General features: G+C 33.7%; 1 protein-coding gene and 1 pseudogene across 1 annotated transcript; both read left to right on the top strand.

Moving 5' to 3' along the window:
• Nucleotides 1-1,013: 1,013 nt before the first annotated feature.
• Nucleotides 1,014-7,021, top strand: LOC122304631 (annotated as a pseudogene).
• Nucleotides 7,022-8,604: 1,583 nt separating this feature from the next.
• Nucleotides 8,605-12,079, top strand: LOC122303892 (tricyclene synthase TPS4, chloroplastic-like). The gene is made up of 7 exons (XM_043115887.1): nt 8,605-8,882; nt 9,173-9,443; nt 9,543-9,915; nt 10,249-10,467; nt 10,555-10,693; nt 10,850-11,098; nt 11,376-12,079. Exons 1-7 carry the CDS (start codon nt 8,634-8,636, stop codon nt 11,703-11,705), a joined length of 1,830 nt encoding a protein of 609 aa, XP_042971821.1. The 5' UTR covers nt 8,605-8,633; the 3' UTR covers nt 11,706-12,079.
• The last annotated feature ends 10,739 nt before the right edge of the window (nt 12,080-22,818 follow it).

The following is a 22,818-nucleotide window of genomic DNA, read 5'->3' as shown; positions in this document are numbered from 1 at the left end:
GATGAATGATGTACTTACAATATCATGACATGTGTTACGTAAACACTGGTTTCGAAAGAACTGGTGTTAAGAATAATATATATAATTAGCTAACGTATACTAATACTAATTTAAGATCAAACTATTTACCTTGTAGCGTTGCTTTCTAAAACTTTCAACACAAACTGATCACGGTGTTGGACTAGAAGGTTTATGGTTTTTTTTTTTTTTTTTTTTCAAATAACATGTGGAAGTGAGATATTTATAGAGAGATTTGGGGAGAGGGTGATGACCAATTTGAGTTAGACCTAAAGAGTTTTAACGTAAAGATGACTTGTAGAGTTGTATCTCTGTTGGAATAGGATGCTAATGAGTTTGAGTTGGACTCGGTCCCTATCATTCAAGAAGAGAGTTTGACTTTAAAAATATAATCTAGTAGTTCATTTAATATAAGATCGGGAGTGACTGAGGTTATGTAGGAAACTTCAATCAATGATGAGTTTAATTTGAAATAAATATCTAATAGCCAAGCTTTACATTTTAAAATGAGTCTAACCCATTTAATAAATAATAAATGGGATGTAACCTAGTTATTAGATCTAATTAAAACTCTTAATCAACCTCAATAATATATAGGTCGTGGGCTTATCCAATATGGACCATTAAATATAATTTAGGCTCAATAACTATTATCAATATTCGAACATTAGAATTATTGGACCGAATTGTTACATATTATTTAGTTCAAGTCCATTGCCAGCGATTCGTTTGTACACAGTTTCTTGCTATGTTTGAGCTATGAATGTACTTAGTAGTAGGTTGCTCAAGTCACTTAATAATCTTGTGAGCAATGTTGAGCTAGCTCCTTGAGCTGGTACTTATTAGCGACTAGCTTACGTGTTTTAGGGTTGGTCTAGGTGGTGATATATTCTTTTAATATTTTATGATGATTTATTATTTTATCATTACTTTTTACTTATTTTTACTATTTTGTACTACTATTCACTACCATTCAATACTTTTTCACTACTTTTTCAGGGGACATATAGGGTGAAGTTTATACTTGGTATCCTTTCCCCCTTCTGCTTTGTTGTTTGGCATTTCATTATTTTGGAAGTTAGCTTCTTTGCAGTTAGAATATGTTTTTTACCATGAAAGTTCTTTTTCCTATAGGTTCTCTTATATTGCTCTACGCTGTCTCTCAATATTACATCGTTTGGATAAAATCAATGTGGAGAAAGCTGTGAGCTACATCGTAAGTTGCAACAATTTGGATGGCGGATTTGGTAGCACACCTGGTGGGGAGTCTCATGCAGGCAAAGTATGTTAGACAATTAAGCCATGGTCATTATGTGAAGTTTTACATATTGGCTTGTACTTGATAAATCAAGAGTGTTTTACTTCCATCATCTTCTTTATTTCTTTGTTTTTCTTCAAAAAGTGCTTTTGACTTTTGCTCCGAAGATTCTCTCATTTTTCAGATTCCATAATTATCAACAACTGTAGATTTTGCGCCATGGTTGCCCAAGCATACATTATAGATGGAATATATTTCTTCTCTTTCTCTCCCTCTCTCCCTCTAGGCTCTCATTCTACAGTAATCTCGAATAACTATTAATGTATTTCTCCTAATATATTTCAAGTGAAGGTTGCTCAAGCTCCACTCGTTAATCTCGTGAGCAATGTTGAGCAAGCTCCTTGATCTTGTACTTATTAGCGACTAGTTTACAAGGTTAAGAGTTACTGATAAAAAAGAATAAAAAAAAAAAAAGTTTACATTTTTAAGAGTTAAAATCAAGGTCAAAAATCAATGTGGAATTTGTTCTAGTGCTCAGTATCAAACTGGTAATGTTTGAAGTTTTGAGTGGCTTGGGGTATGCTTGGATGGGAAATTTTTTCAATTTATGAGAAAATCTTTGGAGATATATATAATTTTTGGTGCTAGTGGAAGTGGCGTGGTAGAGGGGTGATACCCAAACCCAACGGCTGGGATTTGGGGGACTCTGCCCCCACTTCCCATAGCAGGGGAAAAACCTTGCTTGCCCCTAGCCTTCTGGCAGGAAGTGTTTAACAGTCTCATCTGCAAGTTACGGAAAATAAAAGGAAATAAAAAATCCAAATCCAAATCCAAACACAATCACAAACCTGAAATAAATAAAAATCAGCACAATTACCCTAGAATCCAGTCTACCCAATCAAGATTGGATGTACATAGATGCACCAACCTAATAAACCACAACACACTGAGAGAGAGACACACACACACAAATACATAGACATTTATTGCAAGAAGTAGAGGTTCATTCCGCTTTCACTCCCATAGTTTCTCAATCAACTGTTTGGCTTCCATTCCTGTAGTTGATTTGGATACGAAGCTCACAGGTACGAGTCTGCCAGATTGTGAAATTTACGTAGAGAAGAAGAATTAGAAGAGAGGAAAGGTCAGAGATTTTTGTAACTTTTGTTATTTCATATAATTGGGATTTATATTATTATTATTATTTGCCTAGTTCTATTAATAGCAAAAGACTCTCTCTCTTGGAGACAATCGACCGTCACGCCGCTCTCCCCTTCTCTCTGTTAACCCCCCTAATCTCCCCCGACCAAAAGCCGCGCTATCGGGAGGGGGGGGGGGGAGATTTGTCTCCCACTCCCTTCCCTCTCTTGTTTAAGTAATTTATCTTTTTCTTTTGTCTGTTTTTGGGTTTTCAGGTCCAATAAGGGAGGATTACCACTCCGGTCTGTCCAGCCGCCAACCGTCAACACTCGCCCCTCCAAGGTGTCGTTTAGCTGCCGATCTATAAGCCCACCGAACGTGGTGCCAAACGGAGTGGGGAGTTGGCCGTATGCGCAAGACGAAGTTTCGGCTCTCTACGGCGTGTGGCTGTCACGCGCCACCAAGGGGCCTTCTGCGGACGTTTTCCTAGATGTGTTTGGATCCTCAGTCTTCGGTTGTCAGATTTTGATCTGCGGTTTTCCTCCCAGACGTTGCCAGTCGGTTGTTTTTTTCTATTTTTTCCTTTGCTTTTGGCGTCTAGTGTTCTGTTGTTGTATGGTCTTTACCGTGGTTGGTTTTTGTGTTGCCGATGGGTGTGCTATGTATCTCCGTTAATGGAGTATTTTTTGTGTCTTGCCCGGTTACTCTTTGTAGCAGACGTGTGAGCTGTGCATGGCCTCTGCTGCCGTGATTTTTGGTTATTTGTTGTTTTGTTGTTATGTCCATTTCTTGTGCAGTCCACAGTGAGGCGATGAGTTGCTGAGTGGTCATAATCTGAGGCGAAGTGCTAAGAGCGGCGGTCGATGCTAAGAGCGGCGGTCGATGCTACGACCGGTGTTCACTGTGGAGGTTTTTGTGGTTCGTACGCAATCTGGGTGCTCGTGCCGTTGGGGCTCATGATGCCGATTGCCTGTGGAGGGTGTGCTGCCGGAACTCTTGCCGTGCTTGTGGTTGGGTTGTTTATGTTGGTTTTTTGGTTTAGTTGGTTGTCTGTTTTTTAGTTTCAGTGTGGGTATATGGTATTGAACTGGTATGTTCGTAGTAGTTGTCTTCGTATCCCGCCTCTTTGGAGGTTGGAGGGGTCGTCAAGTCCCTGGTCATACAGAGCATTACTCTCTCGTTAGAGAGTTTTAGAAGTTTTAAGACAATGTCCGTCACTTTATATGCGGGGAAGCTCCTGAGCAGTTGCGTTAGTTGATTTATAATTCGGTTTTCCTAATTTATAAGTCACAACTGTAATTTCATTTACTGAATGAATGCAATGAAGCATATTTCCATAAAAAAAAAAAATTAGTTCTATTAATAGTATTTTCACTTACAAAAAATTATGATTATATTATTAGATATGTTGTGAGCAGAGACAGGCATACCGGGTGGATTTTTATACAGGCTAGCCCCCCCCAGCCCCTCTCTACTATTTTGTAATGAGAGGATTTTCCCATCATTTCCCTATGAGCCAGTTGGATTCAATCGTAGCTATTAGTGTTCTCCCACAGAAATCCGTGTAAATGTGAACATTGAACAAATTTGCCTATGTATCTTCTGCAAGTGAAATTTAGACTTGAAATGCGGCCTTTTTATTGTCTACATGTCAAATCCTGTGAAAAATAATGCATTTGTGTTTTCTACATGTCATATCTAGTCTTGGAATCTGGTGAAATTTTTTTACCCACTGTGACTGCAGTTTTCTATTGTGTGGGTGCACTCGCTATAACGGGATCGTTGCATCATATTTAGGGCTGTGCAAAAGGCCCGATGGGCTGATCAATCCGTGCAATCTGATTAGATCTAACCCGAAAAAGTCGGTTCACATTAAAAGTCAGTTTTGAATCAACCGGACCCGATGAACGTCGGGCCGTCACCTGAAACCCACTATTTTTCTTCACTTTCCCTTTGCAAGTTGTCTCTCTCCTACCAGATCTTAATATTGCGAGATTGTGAAACGCCGAAACCATTGCAATGTCCAGACTCTTCAAATCTCGACAACCTTGATCTTCCTACTCCCACTCCCACCTCTCTTACTCTCCGGAGCACTCGCCCTCCACATCTCCACCTGCCCTCACACTCGACCTTGATTCACATTCTAATAGCTAGTAAAAGATGTAGTGCTTATGGCTATGATGAACAAAATTTGGCCGAGCCTGGTCTTACGAGACCCAAATCCAAACAGAGACTATTGGAGGCACGATTGGGAAAATCTAACATGGATTTTTTTATTTTTTATTTTCTGGTGTTCTTTTATTTTCTAGAGATCAAACCTAGGGCTCTACGGCAATTTAAGATGGGTCTATTTATGTAATGGTGCTATTGTGAAATAGCTTGTAACAGAGATTGTAATGGTCATAGATTGGTATGATTATTTTGGCTTTTTGAATTTTTTGTCCCGTAAACAATGACACCCTCAAATTGGATGATTCACATCGAATTATGAGCTTCGTGGATGTGTTCGAGTGGTGGTTCAGAGAAAAGATCATGCATTATTGGACCAGGAATGCGGGGTTGGAGGCGGAGTGGTTGGAGGCATGGTGGCCAAGCTCTGACGACGAGTTCGTGTTTGTGGTCGAAGACGATTTGGAGGTCTTGCCACTTTATTACAAATTTCTGAGGAGATTGATCATGAATTTCTATTACAACGCTTCAAACTTTAGCCCCTTCATCTATGGGGTTTCACTGTAGAGACCAAGGTTCATCATAGATCGGTATGAGAGTAAGAAGGTGAAGCATTTGAAGTTTCTGGGTTTCCTACGCTTGGGTCTATTTTGGAAAGCTCAGTGCTAACGGTTTCAACATGAACCGAAGTTTACGGTGTGGATCGGGTTGAATTGACATGAACCTTTCATACGGGTTGGGTCGGATCAGGCCCAAATCTTGTTTGGGCGGGTCGCTGTGCAGACCTAATCATATTGACAAGGATCTTCTTGGATGGTGGTTATGCGAGCGGCAGGTTAAATCTGGAGGTCTTAATGGCCGTCCTGAGAAACTTCTTGATGTGAGTGTATACTTATTTACCTAGTTTGCCACACATGAACATTTATTAGACTTTCTCACTAATTTGTTGCATCATCTTAGGTCTGCTACCTGTGGTGGGTTCTTTCTAGCTTAATGATGATAGAATGGGTTCACTAGATCAACAAGAAAAAGCTTGTTAAGTTCATCTTGTTGACTTGTTACTTCTTTTTTTGTCCCACACCGGTGGGAATAAAAGAAAGGGCATAGGTTCAAAGCTATAAATAAAAGGCTTAACCTCTTAGTTTAAGTACACCAATTGAAAACTTATCTAGTAACTTTTGATTTTTTATTTTAGTTAAATTCATCTGTCAGCCTTTTTGTGAAAGAGGAAGAGGTGTAAAGTTAAAATTTTGTTAGTAGGGAAGCTTTATGGGTGTGTTTGGGATGAGGAGAAAAATTGTGTGATTGTAACAATTTTTGACATAGTGAATTTTTTTCTTTGTGTCTGATGACTTTTTTCCTGTTTAGGAGTTTTCACGTAAAATCTTGTGTTATTATTATTTTTCTATTTTTCTTGTTATTCCTGCAAATGGTAGATCCTAGATGGGGTGAATTTGGGTGGTCCAAATTCCCAACACATCTTAGATTGCCAGGTCTCAATGTTCTTCTCTCTAGATTCACAGTACTATTTCTTTTGCAAGTTCTGGAGTGTCTGTTTTATTTAAAAAATCTTTTAGCTTGATTTAAGTTTCTCTGAGATGTTGTAGTTTGTTAACAATCCAGGATACAGAAAATGGGGGTATTTCTGATAGACCAGATGATGCTGTGGATGTCTACCATACGTACTTTGGGGTGGCTAGTAACTAAATGCCTCATTACTACCTTTTGAACTTCGTCAATTTTACTTTTTTGACTCATGCATATGGAACATGTTAAATCTTTAAATTGTTGCGAATTCTCGTGCTGAACTTTGAGTTGAATCACATTTTCATGTTCCTCAATCATGAAGGGCTAAGTATAACCTTTTTAAAAATGTGGGCTCTTTGAAGTTTGAAGACAGAATTTGATACAGCATATGATTTTATCAAGCGTTTTAGTTTCTTATTATTTAATAGTTTGGGAGCGCTTGGTTAGGAGTGTGAGGGAAAGAGGCTTCAAAGGTATTGCACATATTTATTTGGTGGGGTCTCTCTCTTGTCTCTTATTGCAACATTTTAATTGGTACTTCAAACTCCAGTGCACCCTAGAAGTAATTCAATGTGTAGTTTGCATCCAGCTTTCCTTAGACATGATTTTGCTTTCTTATTATATCCTTTTAGGGTCTTTTTTTTTTTTTTTTGGGTGTTAAATCAGAGGTTGCTGGTCTTCTACGGTAAAGGCTTAGACTGAAAGATATTAATTTAAGATTAAAAGCCGGCCATCTTTGTTGTTGCAGGACTTTCCCTTCTTGAATATCCAGGATTGAAAGCTATAGATCTAACTTATGCTTTGCCTGCTACTGTTGTGAATAGAATCTTCTTTGCCAGATGCCTGATTTTTCTGACTTTTCCTTTATACATCGGTTGAAGTAATTTGTACCCTATTATTTCCCTGATATAGAAAAGGAACGTATACATAAAATGCTTTTGACAACAAGAAAGAAGACATCCAATTTAAGGTGGCGTTTCTCTTTGCTTGTGTAACACTTTAGATTTTCACTTTGCAATTTTCGCCAAAACTCTCCAACGCAATACTTTCAATTATAGAATGAATTTGGTAGTGTTATTTGTTATTTTACCAGTTTTTCAATAAAATAAATCAAGTAAAAATAAAAAAACATAAAATTTGTTATTTAATCATATTTTTATCTGCTTTAATAATTTGTAAACTAATAATAGATCTTCTTTAATTATAATAAAAATAAAGATTGATGTGTATAATATTTTCTTATGGAGAACTCCATAAAAAACCCCACGTGGCCCTACTTCTCTTTCAGCTTTTCATTAGAAAAGGTATCAAGTTCTTCTTCCTTTTTCTTCTTCTTCTTCTTTTTTTTTTTTTTTTTATTTTTTTATTTTTTTAATGACAGAAAGGCACCAGACCACATGTCACTATTATTGTTTTCGGGCTTTTCTCACGTCACGTCGTCCAAAACAAAACATGCTGGCCATCTTGTTACCTCGTAGCTCTTTTTCTTTTGAAACGAAAAGCATGCGCGCAGCCTGCAGACCACCACTTGCGTGCACGGCTCCCCTTCGTGTTTCACTCCATCTTCTTTCTCGAGTATCTATTATAAAAGCATTAATAAATTCTTTATCTTCATATATAAAATTATATATTTTAAAAATTAATTTTAAATATAAAAAAAATTATTATATTAAATTATGTACTTTTTGATCAAATAATAATAAAATAATAAAAAGAGAAGAGAAAAAAGAAAAAAAAAAGAAAAAGGGAGAAAATAGAAAGTTGGAAGGAAAGAGAAAAAATAATAAAATAATATTTAAAAAAAGAAAAAGATATCTTCAAGAATAAATAATCACTGTTCATAATTATTTAAAATTATAAAGATAAATAAGCCAATATAAATAATTTTAAAGCAAGTTTATTCAAATTTAAGAATAAAAATAAAGATGAATAAACTATTACTAGTGCTCTAAGCAGTCATATTCCATGTCCTATATGCGCTTGCTAGTTTCTTCCATTAAGTTGTGTTTCACATTTCAAATAATTTACTAGTTTCTTCCATTAAGTTGTGTTTCACATTTCAAATAAAATTATATTATCTGAATATGTAGGGTAGAGGCGGCTCATTAGAATAGAGTTATTTTTTTAAAAAGAAATCTAATTATAAGTATAATTATATATTAATATGTATATTAATTTCATTACAAGAAAAAAAGACAATTACGACCAATTTTGGTTGCTAATGGTATTTTCGTTGCTATAAATTGATCGGAATTGTCCGTTTTTCTTGTAGTGTTTAAAGTGATTGGTAAAAAACTAAATTATTTTAAAAATAATACTAATTTAAGTTTTAAATATGAACCAGTCAATATTCTTTATCTCAGATATCTGGCTACATACAAATTACATTTTCATATATGTAGGAAAATATCTGCCCATGCAATTTCCACGTTGTTGAAGTTTTATATATAGCTCCACTCCACTCCTTTTGAAATCACAATTGATTGCAAACATATAGCATATATAATATTATAAGAGCGGAATGGCCCTTCTAGTACTCCAGTTGCCCTCATCCAATATTAATCATGTCTGCCTAACACTCTTGCGGCCTACGTATCCAAAAACAAAAACTCTTCTTCTCTGCCAAAAACAAAAACATCATGGGCAACTACGATGTTTTGCCACTACGGAGACTAGTACTCATTTAGAAGTTCAAAGACAATCTGCCAATTACCAACCAAGCTCTTGGAGTTACGATTTTGTGCAGTCCTTAAGGAATGATTATCAAGTGGTGATTGCATTTCTGATCTCTTACTGCTTTCTCTTTTCTAAAGTCTGATAAAAGCTTGTCATGTGTGATCTATATATATGCATGTCTGAGAAATCTAAAACTATTAGGTACTATTCATAGAATATTAATTAAATGTCGCTCGTTATATCCTTCAAGGATAACTCATGATGAGACAGAAGACACTTGAGTAATCAGGGAATATATGATCATAGTTATCAATTACGTTTAAGACATCTATAGCTATGAAGATGCATATTAATTGTAAGCTCATATTGTAACCGCGCGCACAGGATGAAGTATACAAAAATAAGGTGAAGCAGCTGGACGAAGACGTGAGGAGTATGATCAATAATGAAAATCCAGACTTATTGGCAAAACTCGAACTGATTGATGAGATTCAACGATTAGGCTTGCGATACCGCTTTGAGAAGGCGATAACAAGAGCTCTCGACAACGTCTTAGCATCTTCAAAAGGATATAATGAAAGAACTATGAAGAGTCTCCATGCGACTGCTCTCAGCTTTAGGCTCCTCAGGCAACGTGGTAGTGACGTCTCTCAAGGTACAAACAAATTAATATCCATCTTCTTTCGCATTATATACGTCTATAATCTTAACAAAACTATTCGAAGTTACATACATTTTTCATACACGCATGCAGATGTGTTCAACAGTTTCACAGACGAAAAAGGCAATTTCAAGGAATGCCTTAGAAGGGATGTCAAAGGAATGCTGAGTCTATACGAAGCTTCGTATCTGGGTTTTGAAGGAGAAAACCTCTTGGATGAGGCCAGGGAATTCGCAAGAATGGGTCTCGAGGACCTCAAAAGCCATGTAAGTAAAAGCGTGGCGGAGCAGATTCAGCATGCGTTGGAGGTTCCACTACATCATAGAATGCAAAGACTGGAAGCTCGTTGGTATATTGAGGCTTACAGTAAGAGGGAAGATGCAAATCCTGTTGTGCTTGAGCTTGCAAAGTTGGATTTCAATATAGTCCAGTCAGTACTTCAAGGAGAACTTCAAGAAATGTCAAGGTAATTAGAAAATGTACTAAAACAACAAAAATCAATATACGAAGAGGGAATGATAATGAAAATCGAAACAACTTTACATTGGTTCATTTGCTAGCTAAGAATTAATATTGGATGAAAATCAAAACAACTTTGACAAAAAACAAATCCCTTATAATTATATTCAAAATTTAAAAAAAAAAATTGAATCGAAAAGATTTTCAGAAAACTCCTCAGTTTTGTCAAAATTGTCCACAAACTGCCAACTTTACGATGTTGTCCTTGTGCACACTAGTTGCCAGTTGGCTAGTTGATGATGATCACCACTGAGTACCGCCACACATATATATAATATAGGTGGTGGAAAGATATGGGGCTGTCGGACAACTTGAGCTTCGCCAGAGATAGGCTGATGGAATGCTTCCTTTGGACGGTGGGGATTGGCTTCCAGCCTCAGCTGGGCCATCTTCGTAAACAGCTGACCAAAGTTGCTGCTCTTGTCACCACCATTGATGACGTCTATGACGTTTATGGTACTTGGGATGAACTCGTGCTTTTTACAGATGCTGTCGAAAGGTTTTCCCTCTCTTTCTCCCTATGACACCACCAAATTAATTTTTATAGCCAATCGTGTTTTTAAAATAGTCTTAATTGTGTTTTCAGATGGGATATCCAAGCCGTGAGAAACCTTCCTGACTATATGAAGCTATGCTTCTTAGCTCTCTATAACACTATTAATGAGATTGTTTACGACACTCTTAAGGAGAAAGGAGAAAACATCCTTCCATACCTAACCAAAGCGGTAATACATTTAAATATTTTCGAGTTTTCTTTCTTTTTTTCTTTTCTATTTTTTTTACAAATTAACCTGACCTAAACATAATTCGCCGTTTTTTTTTTTTTTTTTTTTCAAATGATGTTTAAATCTGATTAGTTGTAGTTTCATGTTGTATTTTAGTGGGCAGATATGTTCAAAGCGTTCCTCCAAGAAGCGAAGTGGAGTTCCTCCAAGGAGATGCCAACCTTCAAGGACTATCTTAACAATGGCTGGCGATCCGTTTCTGGGACGATCTTCCTCGTTCATTCATATTTTATATTGAATCAAACTTTCACAATGGAGGCCCTTGAGGGCTTGGAAAATTTCCATGACCTCTTGCGGTGGCCATCCATCATTTTTCGACTCAGCAATGATTTGAGTACTGCTGCGGTATTCATTCTCATTTCTCACGTTAAATTAGAAAATAATTAAAATAATTAAATCTATGTCTACCTATCAATTTAAAATTTTAAAATAAATGATGATTTAACATGATATTAGAACAATAGTTCTGAATTCTAACCATAATTTCTTCATACTTTATCCTCATCTTCACGTGTCGAGCTCAATTATTGAGAAATTCTATTTAACATGACATGCCAACCGATGTTGTCTTGTATAGTTTTGTGCTAAATTAACAATTTTAGTCATTTATTTAACAATGCAGGCAGAGTTAGAGAGAGGTGAAACTGCAAATTCAATCCATTGTTACATGCGAGGAGCTCGTCTTTCTGAGGCACATTCTCGTAAACACCTCAGCAACATGGCTGAGACAACTTGGAAAAGATTGAACAAAGAAAGAGTAGTTAATCGTTTGTTTGGAGAATCGTTGGTGGAAACTGCAATCAACCTTGCTCGGATTGCCAAATGCACGTACCAGTACGGGGATGGGCATGGAGCACCGGACATTAGAGCAAAGAATCGAGTCCTGTCGTTGATAATTGAGCCCATTCCAATAATTGTTGAGAGAGATCAAATTCCTTGTTTACCGAAATGACTGGCACATATGCACGTCAACTTACGTAAAAAGATAATTAATAGCCAGTAATTAAAAAAAACTTAAAAAAATAAAAAAATAAAAGTTTCAAATATACTATAGAGTAAAAAATAGATAATAGGAAGTAGTAAGTCTATCATTATCCTAAAACATGTACGGGTACTCAATTTAGCTTGAGCCAGGAAAATAGGACTTTTGAAAAATAAAAATAAAGTCTTTGACAAAGTTTCACATGTTGATACTACCATACCATAGTTCACTACACGAGATTTAATTTTTAGAGACTAAATATGTTAGGGACGAATTAATTAATTTTGTCCCTAAAAGTCCTATTTTGGGACAAAAATTAAATTTTATCTCAAAATATGGAAGTAGTTTTTTATGCGTTCAAACAGAGAAATATCTATTAGAACTAGACCATTTGAGCGAAAATTTTTGTCTTAAAGAAAACCATTTGAAGCCTATTTTATTGACCATTAGAATGATTACATAACTATTCGAATAATAATCGTGGCAAGAAGGTATATACAATTGTGTCGAGGAAAGGTAAAAATCATTTGAAAGAGAAATTTGAACATTCTAACTACAGTTTTGGTAGGAAGTTATAAATAAATCTGGCGGAGAAGTTCCTATACCGCTCAAACTAACACACACAAGTTCGAACAATATTTAAATTCCCATTCGAATGTTAGCATAACCGTTCGAACGCACTTTTTGGTGAGAAGTTTAAATAAATCTCGCGGCCCATGGCGATGGTTGCTATATAGTTCAAACAATATTTTTATGTTCAAATTGAGTTATAAGCTGTTCGAATAAGTGTTTGAACAGTGCACACAAATATTTAAAAAATAAATATTATTTAAGTTTCTTAATTATCATTTTCGAAAGATAAAAAATCTAATTATACATATTTATTATTATTTATGTTAAATAAAAATATATCATATTCTTAGGAATTTTATATAATTAATTTAAAATTTAATTAATAAATTTATTATGCTAAATAAAAGTTCGTAATTTAAAAAACATTACTTTCTATGGAGTGTCATTTTTTATATTATCATAAAATGGTAAGTAAACATAGGAAAATGATTTTTGATAAGAAACAAACTAGCTTATTTGTTCATATTAGAAACATCATTCGAACAGATACGAATATGTTCGAACAGACATGTTCCTTGTTCGAATGGACATAATACTATTTGAACAAGGTACATTGAATTGTCGATAACCATTTGAACAACATTATAACATGTTCGAATGCTTACTACTCAATTCGAGCATAATAGTATATTGTTCGAACATTATAAATCCTATGAGCTTAAAAAGACATAAATTTGTCGATCAAACGGGGAGACAAACCTATTCTAATGATATGGCAGCTCAATTTTTAGCGTTCGAATGAGATGTTTCTAGTTCGAACGCTAAAATATTTGTTTGGATATATAACGTTTGAACCTTGAGGTTTGATGTTCAAACGCTAAAATATCTATTTTGACATTAGGTTTCTGGTTCGAACACTAAAATATCTATTTGGATTACTAGCATTCGAATAAGTTTGAGGCCATCCAAATGCTATCAACCATGAAATCCATGGCTGACTCGACTTAGGACCAAATGTGTAAATCAAGAATCCTTGGCTTTAATCGTCCAAATTAACATGAGTGAAGTATTCACTCCATGATTTTGAAGGCTAACCACCGTGTCTAATAGTCGAAAAACACCAATAAAGGGTTGGATTGGAGTAAACTATAATATACTGGTATACTATAATATCTATAATATACTCATATACTAGTATAAGTAATAAGTATACTATCTATAATATATTAATAGTATAGTATATATACTTATATTGAGTGTTGTGCTATAATACTATATATATATAGTTGTAGTATATTATGATATTATATATACTTATACTATATTACTATACTATATATATACATATATATCTATTGTTATGTATATTATATATATACACACTATAGTTAAGTATACTATGTATATACTACTATAATATATATAAATATATATTATATAGTATATTATATATATTATATAATATTAGCACTTCTATGTTCGAACGGGTATACTACCATTCAAACACTAACTACTGATGGGAGATCACGTAAGCAGGGATACTTTCCTTCCTTATTTTCCTACATTAAAGGTGCCAAGAAATATTCCATTGGCATTCGAATGCCTGTATAAAGTGTTCGAGTAGATAAGTACTAAATTAAATCATGAAGAATTTAGGCTGCAATGTGAAAATTTCGCATTCAAACGCAACATTTGAGAAACTAAAACCCTTATCTTCCATTCTATTACTCACGATCCTCTTTCAAAAATCCAAAACAGAGATCGAGAGAGGGCATTTGGAGATTTGGTTGGCGGGTAGTGCATGACCTGCAAATCAAGAGTGTATTAGAGAGAGAGAGAGAGAGTACGTTCTAGAGAGAGAGAGAGAGAGTTTGGGGAGATTTTTTGGATTGCACAAATTTGAGGTTAGGTTTGTGTGATTTATGTAAATTAAAGATGGGTATTTGTTTGGTGATTTATGTGGTTTGTGTTAATTTGGTTATTTGTTAGTGTATTTGCATAAAATTCGAAATTTGATTTATTTGCTAGTGTATGTATGTGTATTTGTTAGTGTATGTTATATATTATGTTAGTGTAAGTTATATAATATGTTATGGTATTTTTAATGTTAGTATATTTGTTATTTGTTAGTGTATCATGTTATTTGTTCGTTCATCTTATTTGTTAGTGTATGTTATTTTTTAGTTAATTTTGAACCCTAATCATTTCAAATTTGTTGGATTGCACAAATTTGAGGTTAGGTTTGTGTGATTTATGTAAATTAAAGATGGGTATTTGTTTGGTGATTTGTGTTAATTTGGTTATTTGTTAGTGTATTTGCTTAAAATTCAAAATTTGATTTATTTGTTAGTGTATGTATGTGTATTTGTTAGTGTATTTCTATAGCTTAGTGTATTTGTTAGTGTATGTTATATATTATGTTAGTGTATTTGTTATTTATATTTGTTATTTGCATTTGTTAGTGTATGTTATATAATATCTTAGTGTATTTGTTTTTTGTTAGTGTATCATGTTATTTATTAGTGCATCTTATTTGTTAGTGTATGTTATCTATATAAGTTTAGGACGTTGTGCGAAACCTTCCTCAACATCATCATCATCTTCTCAAGTCAGATAGAATAACAACTCTTGGGAATTAGAGGAAGCAAAGTAAAAGATTGAACATTCAAGGTCCAAGCAAAGAAAGTTGCAGACTCAATTAGATTAGGCAGCAGATATAGAGGCAAGAATATAACAAAATATGTAGAAGAAGTTGGAGATTCAATCTCAAAAAATAATTGTATAGTGGCAATTAATGATGTCCCAAAACTCTATGCACCACCATCTTAGAACTTATTTTCTTTACTAGTTTTTTTTTTTTTTTTTAATTCTGATTTGATGCAACATTTAAAAAATGAGATGTTTTAATTATAATATTTTAATATTTGTTTCATTTTTGAATATACGGTTTATTGTAACATGAATACTGTTGGAACGTAACATACCCATTTCGAACGGTACGTTACAATTTATTGGTTGTTTGAATGAATTTTAGATTCTATTTGAACAACCAACCAAAATCATTCCACTGGGTTGAGCCACGTCAATTCTATTCAAATAGATTAACTTCCTATTCGAACAGACATCATATTGGAACATTCAAACAAATAAAATCTTCTTCGAACGAATATGCCATCGATCGAATGTACCATACACCATTTGAATAACAATAAATATTGAAACACCTGTTCGAACAGTTGTTTTCAATTCGAATGTATAGAAATCGTGTTAGATCGGATTATCATTGTTTGAAGAGTAGTGAATGATATTGAGCTCTTGAAAAGTCAAGTATGTTTCAATCTCTCAATTTTCCCACTTCTCTTTAGTTTTATAACATAATAATTAATTTTGGCCCCCAAGAAAATTATTTTTATAATTTAATTTACTCCCCAACTTGAATTTTCTTATTCCTTGCACCCGTGCCCACTTTCATTTTCAGATCTGCTTCGCCTCATTGATCAATCCTTTATTTTTTTGAGACATAATTAGTTGTAATGGATATTATAGTTACTTCATTTTGCTTTTGATCTTGTGACGTTCTTGTGTTATAATAATGAAGAAAACATATACATAGATTTTCCACTACTAAAAAAAATAAAAAAATAAAAAAAATAGAAAAAGAAAAAGAAAAAGAAAGGCATTATACCTAATAATGTATATATATAGATGGTCTATGTCAAACAACCTGCATATGCATGTGAGAAAAGGATGGTTCATGAAAGACGTGACGTACATATAACAAAAAGGAAGACATAACGATTTTCAGGTGCCAGCAAAAAAAAAAAACTAGCATTATACACAATTACATATAGAATGGTCCATGCCTAACAACAATAGATCAGAAAAGCGGACGTAGTTCATGAAAAATAAAAAAAGTAGAAGAGGAAACAATTGTAGATCACATTACAGTACTATATGACCACCATTTTAGGATTGGCATGTTTTGTTCTACTTGGGAGATCATAACAAAACAACCCTTAATTTTTCTTTTGTTTTTGTTTTTTTAATCCTAAATACACTACAAGAGAATTGGTTTTTGGAGATAAAAAAATTTGTCTCAAAAAATAAGAATTTCGTCCCTAGAAGTTTTTGGAGATGAAAATGTTTTGCCTCGATTTTGTCTTAGAAGGTTTTCAGAGATGAAAATCGAATTTTGTCTCCAAAAAGTACTTTTGGAGACAAAATTCTGCGGAATCAGTTGAAACCGTTCGAACGGAAAATTTTTTTTAGACAAAAATTTCGTCTCAGAATGAAGTTCAAATGAAAAAATTACTGTTCGAACAATAGGAAATGATAATTCAAACCAACAACCATCTCTGACCGAATCCGTTCGAACAACATAGTTTGAAATGACTTTTGTTCGAAGAAAAATTTTAACTGTTCGAATAGACAATATATTTACGGAAATATTTTGTTCGAACGAAGTTTTGAAAACATCGTTATTCGAATGAATATTTAATTGTTCAAACAAAAGCACTAATTGTATTTCCCGATACGTTAGAATGAATTTTTTGTGTTCGAATGGATATGTTTTGTTCGAATGTATGCATAAATGGTAATTTACCATTCAAATGCATTATTTAAAGTTTGAACGGTATTGATTAAATATAATAAAATTTAATTAAAATAAAAATAGTAATACAAATTGTAATCTATATACATTAATTGTTCAAATATTTACAAACATCATAAATAAAGGTAATTAAAAAAATTAAATGAACTATGATTGTGGTGGTACTGGTGGCATAGGATTTTGACATCATTGACTGGAATTGTTCAAACATTTTTTTATTATTTAATTGTAGCCTCTCTTCTAATCTTGCCTCTAAATCTGCTACTTAATCTAATCGGGTCAGCAACTCTTTTTCCTTCGACTTCAATCGTTCTATCTCAAGTGTAGCTTCCTCTAACCTTTTAGTGTGGTTGTCATTTGATCTGGTTTTAGAAGAAGATGATGATATTGAGGATGACTTCACGAAACGTCCTAAGCCCCTCAAATATCCAGAACGTGATCCAAGAACTTGAGAAAAGATTTGAGCATCGTTGACAGATGATTCATCAAATAGATCCGCAGCAGTGTCTTTAAGAGATTTCATCTTGTTCTACAAAAAGAAAAACATTAAAATTAGTATAGGTAACAAAAATATATCTAGACAATGAAATTAAATAAACTTAAACTTATATAATTTGCCTCTGCTTTAGGATTGCTTCAAACACCATCACGATTTTTATGTACTTTAGCATACAATTGGGTCAGATCATAATCAGTAGGATTTTCTTTTTGCTGCAAAATGAAAATTAATATCAGAATTTAAACCAGAAAAGTGTATGTATTAATATTTAATGGAAAATAAAATAACTAACCATTTTTTTGGACAAGCGATGAAAAGATCGAAAACCGGCATGATAGTGTATCGTTAAATTTGATCTATTTGCTTTGTTCACCGTACTCCGTTGCTAAAAAAAGTATTATAATTTTATATATAATACATCTATCATATTAAAAAAAGACAGCAGCGAAATGACCTGATAAGCAGAATCTTCAAATATATCACAAACTTTCTCCCAATCGTTTGGTGGCATTGCTTGGAATGGATTTTGACGCGCCTCTCTCGTAGTACTGAACTTCTGATAGTGTACATGGCATTGACTTTTGTACCTCCGGAATGCATTCGACATCAGTTCCTCAATCGTTAGTCGATCCTTTCGTCAGCCAAAATTTAGTTCAAACTCATCCTTCAAAAAATTAGAAGCAATTAGTATAATTTCAAAAGTTATTTAAATAAAAATATTCTCTTGAGTAACTTATTACCAGGCAACGATTTTTTATGTGATCTTTCACATCTTGGGAAACTTTAGCCCAGGAGGATGTAGCCATTGGTGCATACGTGCTAGTAAGTGTACCAACATAAGAAACAAGCCAAGCTGCTGAATCCCCAGAGCCACCGGTATGATCATCAGTTATATCAACTTTAATTTTACCAACATGGGATAAGCACTATCAATAAACTATTATAATAAATGTGTCTGGGTACCATCTATTTTTAAGGTAGTTGGTCTTATCCCATTCAAGAGAATATTATCTATATCGCATATATACTCAGTCCAAAACTCGTATGTTAGTAAAAATTTCGGTAGCATTTCCCTATAATTCTTCAAGTATGCCAGTCACGGAAAGTCATCGACCCTATTCATGGGCCGAAAAACTTACGAACTACATACTTGAAGAATCTAAGAAAATGCTAAACCAAAATTTTAATTGACTAACACATGGGTTTTAACTGAATATATATGCCATATAGATGATAGAATCCCAAACTGTCCACTTTAGACAATTCAAAAGTTGTACCCAAACATTTTTTACGAGAATATTTGGCCACAACTTTCGAACGGATCTAAGGTTTAACTGCATGTAAAATAATTAGAAAATCGAACATCTCAGTAATAAACATAACAAGTATACATCATAAATATATTACAAGATTACATTACAAGTATATATGATGGGCCCTGCCATATATTTAAGTACTTATAATTCTTTACTAAAAGATTCTATCATGTTAATCATCTTAATTAGAATACTTAAATAATTCTGAAAATATAAGTTATAATTTTTTATAACTTATATTTTATAATTATAATTTAAGTATTAATCTATTAATTAGAGTACTTAAATAAAATTAATTATGCATTATAATTCTTTAATTAAGTACAATAAGAATATTTAGAGTATTAATCATCTTAATTAGAGAGCTTAAATAATTCTGCATATTTAATTATAATTTTTTATAACTTATATTTTATAATTATAATTGAAGTATTAATCTATTAATTAGAGTACTTAAATAGAATTAATTATACATCATAATTCTTTAATTAAGGACAATAACAATATTTAGAGTATTAATTATCTTATTTAGATTACTTAAATATTTTCACTAATATATTAAACTTCTTTTATTAAATATCAAATAATTATATTTTAAGTTTTCGAATATTACAATACAATACTTAAATATTTACAATTATACATTATACTTACATTTTATAATTACTTTATAATTATCATCTAATTGATACTGTTCGAACAAACACTCAATATGTTCGAATAGAATAAAGCTATCATTTGATTCCGTTCGAACTGATTACATTCAATTCGAACGACATTCAGAGTGTTCGAATGGGACAAAACTAGAAACCAGTCATGAAAAAGAGCAAAAAACTGAATCGCAAAACATAATTTTCACATACATGATGGCATATTTCAATACGATACATTGGAAACTATATGATTATCCCTAAATATAATTATTAAATAACTTAGAGAACTATAAAAATTTACCTCCAATTTTTGCAATCCAATAAAAATATCAATCCACAATACCTATATATGCATAAAACACATTAAACAGCTGTTCTATCCCAACAAATAAATGCAAAAAATGAAATTGTACTTGTAAACAAAAATCGAAATGAAAAATAACAAAAATACCATTTACCTCTTCTCCTTCTTTCTTCTCTCTCAAGAATCTCTTCTCTCTCACTTCTTTGAAGCTCTCTCTCTCTCCACAACACTCTCTATCAGCCTCTGCTATGCTCTCTCTTCCTTTCTTAAACTTCAATCCGAGTGAAAATAAAGTTAAAGGATCGGGTTAATAATATGTGAATTTATGTTCAAACAAATTTTTTACAAGTTCGAACGCGAAAATCAAAAAAACCTCAAATTTTTCCCACAATATTTTTCCGTTCGAATTAATAATATTTCAGTTCAAACGAAAAAAAGGAATATTCTCCAGCATATACCGATAATTTGGTGCGAATTTTCCCTTCAAACAAAAAATTTCGTTCAAACAAAATTTATATCTATTCGAGAACATATAATAATAGAAATATATAAATATACTTATTATATTATTATTAGTATATAATAAAGTACAATACACGTTATAATATTAAGTGTCAGTAATAGCATAATACTAAGTTTCTTATTAATATATAATATTATGTATTACTAATAAACTAATAGTATCACTAATAGTGTTATCCTTATAATTAGTATTACTATAAGTATAACACCAAGTATCACTAATAGTATAATACTATATATCTATTATAGTATAGATAGCATAAATATTTGAAAATTAATAGTACTATAATACTTTCTAATATATTCTAAGTACTTGGTTTATTAATTACTAATACACAAACTAAATATATTAGATATATGTATTTTATACTTATATTTAATGCAATGTTTTACTATAGACTTAGTATATTACAATATAATGCAGTGCTTTACCTGAGACTATTTTATACTCAGCTAATGCATAATTTAAATATTAGTACTAATACTAGTATATATTGTTTGACCTCTTGTACTTATATATATCAAATTATTTTTGAATTATTACAATATCCATTCGAACATATACCCTTTCCGTTCGAACGAATTTACGTTATTTAAGCCGCGATACAGTTTCTTATCCAGCCATTCGTTCATCCTCTCATTTGAACCGTCCAATCGAATCCTCCGCTGTTTGCAGCCCCAACACCACCGCAAACTCCGACCAAGTGCTCAAATCCCCTACAACAAAAGGTATGGGTTAAATATTTAGAGTTTTAACCGATTATATTTTAAGTTTTGGGAGGGTTCGGATTTTGAATCAATCCGACCCCATTTTATTGTTTTGGAGTTAAATGACACAAAAGTAATCGGTAGAAATGATGGGGCTTTACTCCTCAATCATTTTTACCTATTAAAATATTGGTATATTGAGCTGTTTGAATTTGTAGATTCGGGACTAAGTCAACTCAGCCATGTCTATTTGGCTCAGTCCCGTTCAAATGAGCTTATATTCTGTTCGAATTAAAGTTATTTCAAATCGAATGGAATTTATGCTCATTTGAATAGAAAATATGTTCATTCGAATGGACTTCTTGCTCATTCGAATTACTTTTATGATCATTCGAATGACGTTAAATTTCATTCGAATGAACTTTTACTTCATTCGAATGAAAATTGAGGTCGCATATATTGAATGTTAATCATTCGAACTAAACATGATATTTGGTAGCCCTTATTCGAACGGATTTTAATCCCTTCGAATAAAGACTTGTCAAACACTGCAAGACAACATCATCAATAGACAATATTCACTTTAGTTAAATTACATAATTATTTTGTATATCAACAGTATACTAATGGCAAGCAGCAGCGGAAGAAAACGTTCCCGACCCCAAACAGGCTAAAGTAACAAAGCAGCTCCTTCTCAGCTTGTCGTGCGGCCTATACTTGTTGAGTGGGAGATCATTCTGGATGACTTCCGTGATCTCACTTGGAGGGATGGAGCATACATGACATCATCATCGATCGTGGATAGACCCCGATCTGTCGGCAGAGGGGCACAGCATATCCTGAGATGGTCGATGAGTTTTACTGTGCCATGGGAGAGCAGTCTAGTGATGCTCTGTGCTACAACTTAGTAGTCCGGGGAGTGAGTATTATCTTCTCTCCCCGCGTTATTGCTGAGTTTCTTGATCTGCGGCGGGAGCCCGGTGCATATCCCGCAACACCAGCACCAGAGATAGCAGCGACTGCACCATCTGGAGAGGACACACCAGTCGCATCCTCATCGCCAGCACCGAATGTACAGACTACAGAGTTGGATATTGACTCAGATGATAGTGAAAGCAGCGTTGAGGTACCTCATGATGGTCTCACAGACGATCAGGTTCGTGGCATTGTGTGAGAGCCTTCAGCTCCTCCATATGATGGTAGTAAAGTGATCTGACAGGCCAACTGTATAGCATTTTTCAGAATGCTTAATCTGATTGTCGGATATAATATTGATCTGAAAAAACACAAGACTGATTTCGGGATCGAGTGGGCCAGATTTTTGTTACGGTTAGCACGGGGGAAGCTGATTGATCTGGCATTATATTTCTTCCTCTACATTCGATCAGAGTCACGCTATTCGGGTGAAGGTAGTCTACCATTTGCACCGCTAATATCTAACTTCCTACTCCAATCGGGGGTTCAAGTGACTTCGACTGAGCGGAGGACACCACAAATGGGGCCCGTTAATAGGATCGCATTTAGCAAGAGCAGGGGTTACTTGCCGAGGACTCATGCAGTATAGGATTAGGATTAGCCTCCACCTACTGATCGAGCTTCTACTGCTGCTACCCCTATTGAGAGACAGCCTACTGGGGCTACTCCGGATGAGGTACGAGCTATATTGGCGGAGCACCGCCAAATTATATTCAGGGACTTCATTCAGCCCATTATGGATAGGCTTCAGGACGTGGAAGGACGCTTACAAACTTTACAGGAGGATTTTGATTTACTTCATAAATAGATATTAGTTATTATTTTACTTTTTTTATATTGTATAGAACGTTTAACTCTTTTTGGGATGTGATTAATATATGATTTTTATTTTTAGTGTTTGCTAGCCTCTTTATTGTTAAT

The sequence above is a fragment of the Carya illinoinensis genome, chromosome 3, assembly GCF_018687715.1.
Source record: "Carya illinoinensis cultivar Pawnee chromosome 3, C.illinoinensisPawnee_v1, whole genome shotgun sequence".
Classification (NCBI taxonomy): Eukaryota; Viridiplantae; Streptophyta; class Magnoliopsida; order Fagales; family Juglandaceae; genus Carya; species Carya illinoinensis.
Note: the sequence above shows the minus strand (reverse complement) of the source record. Positions and strands in the feature narration are given on the sequence as shown.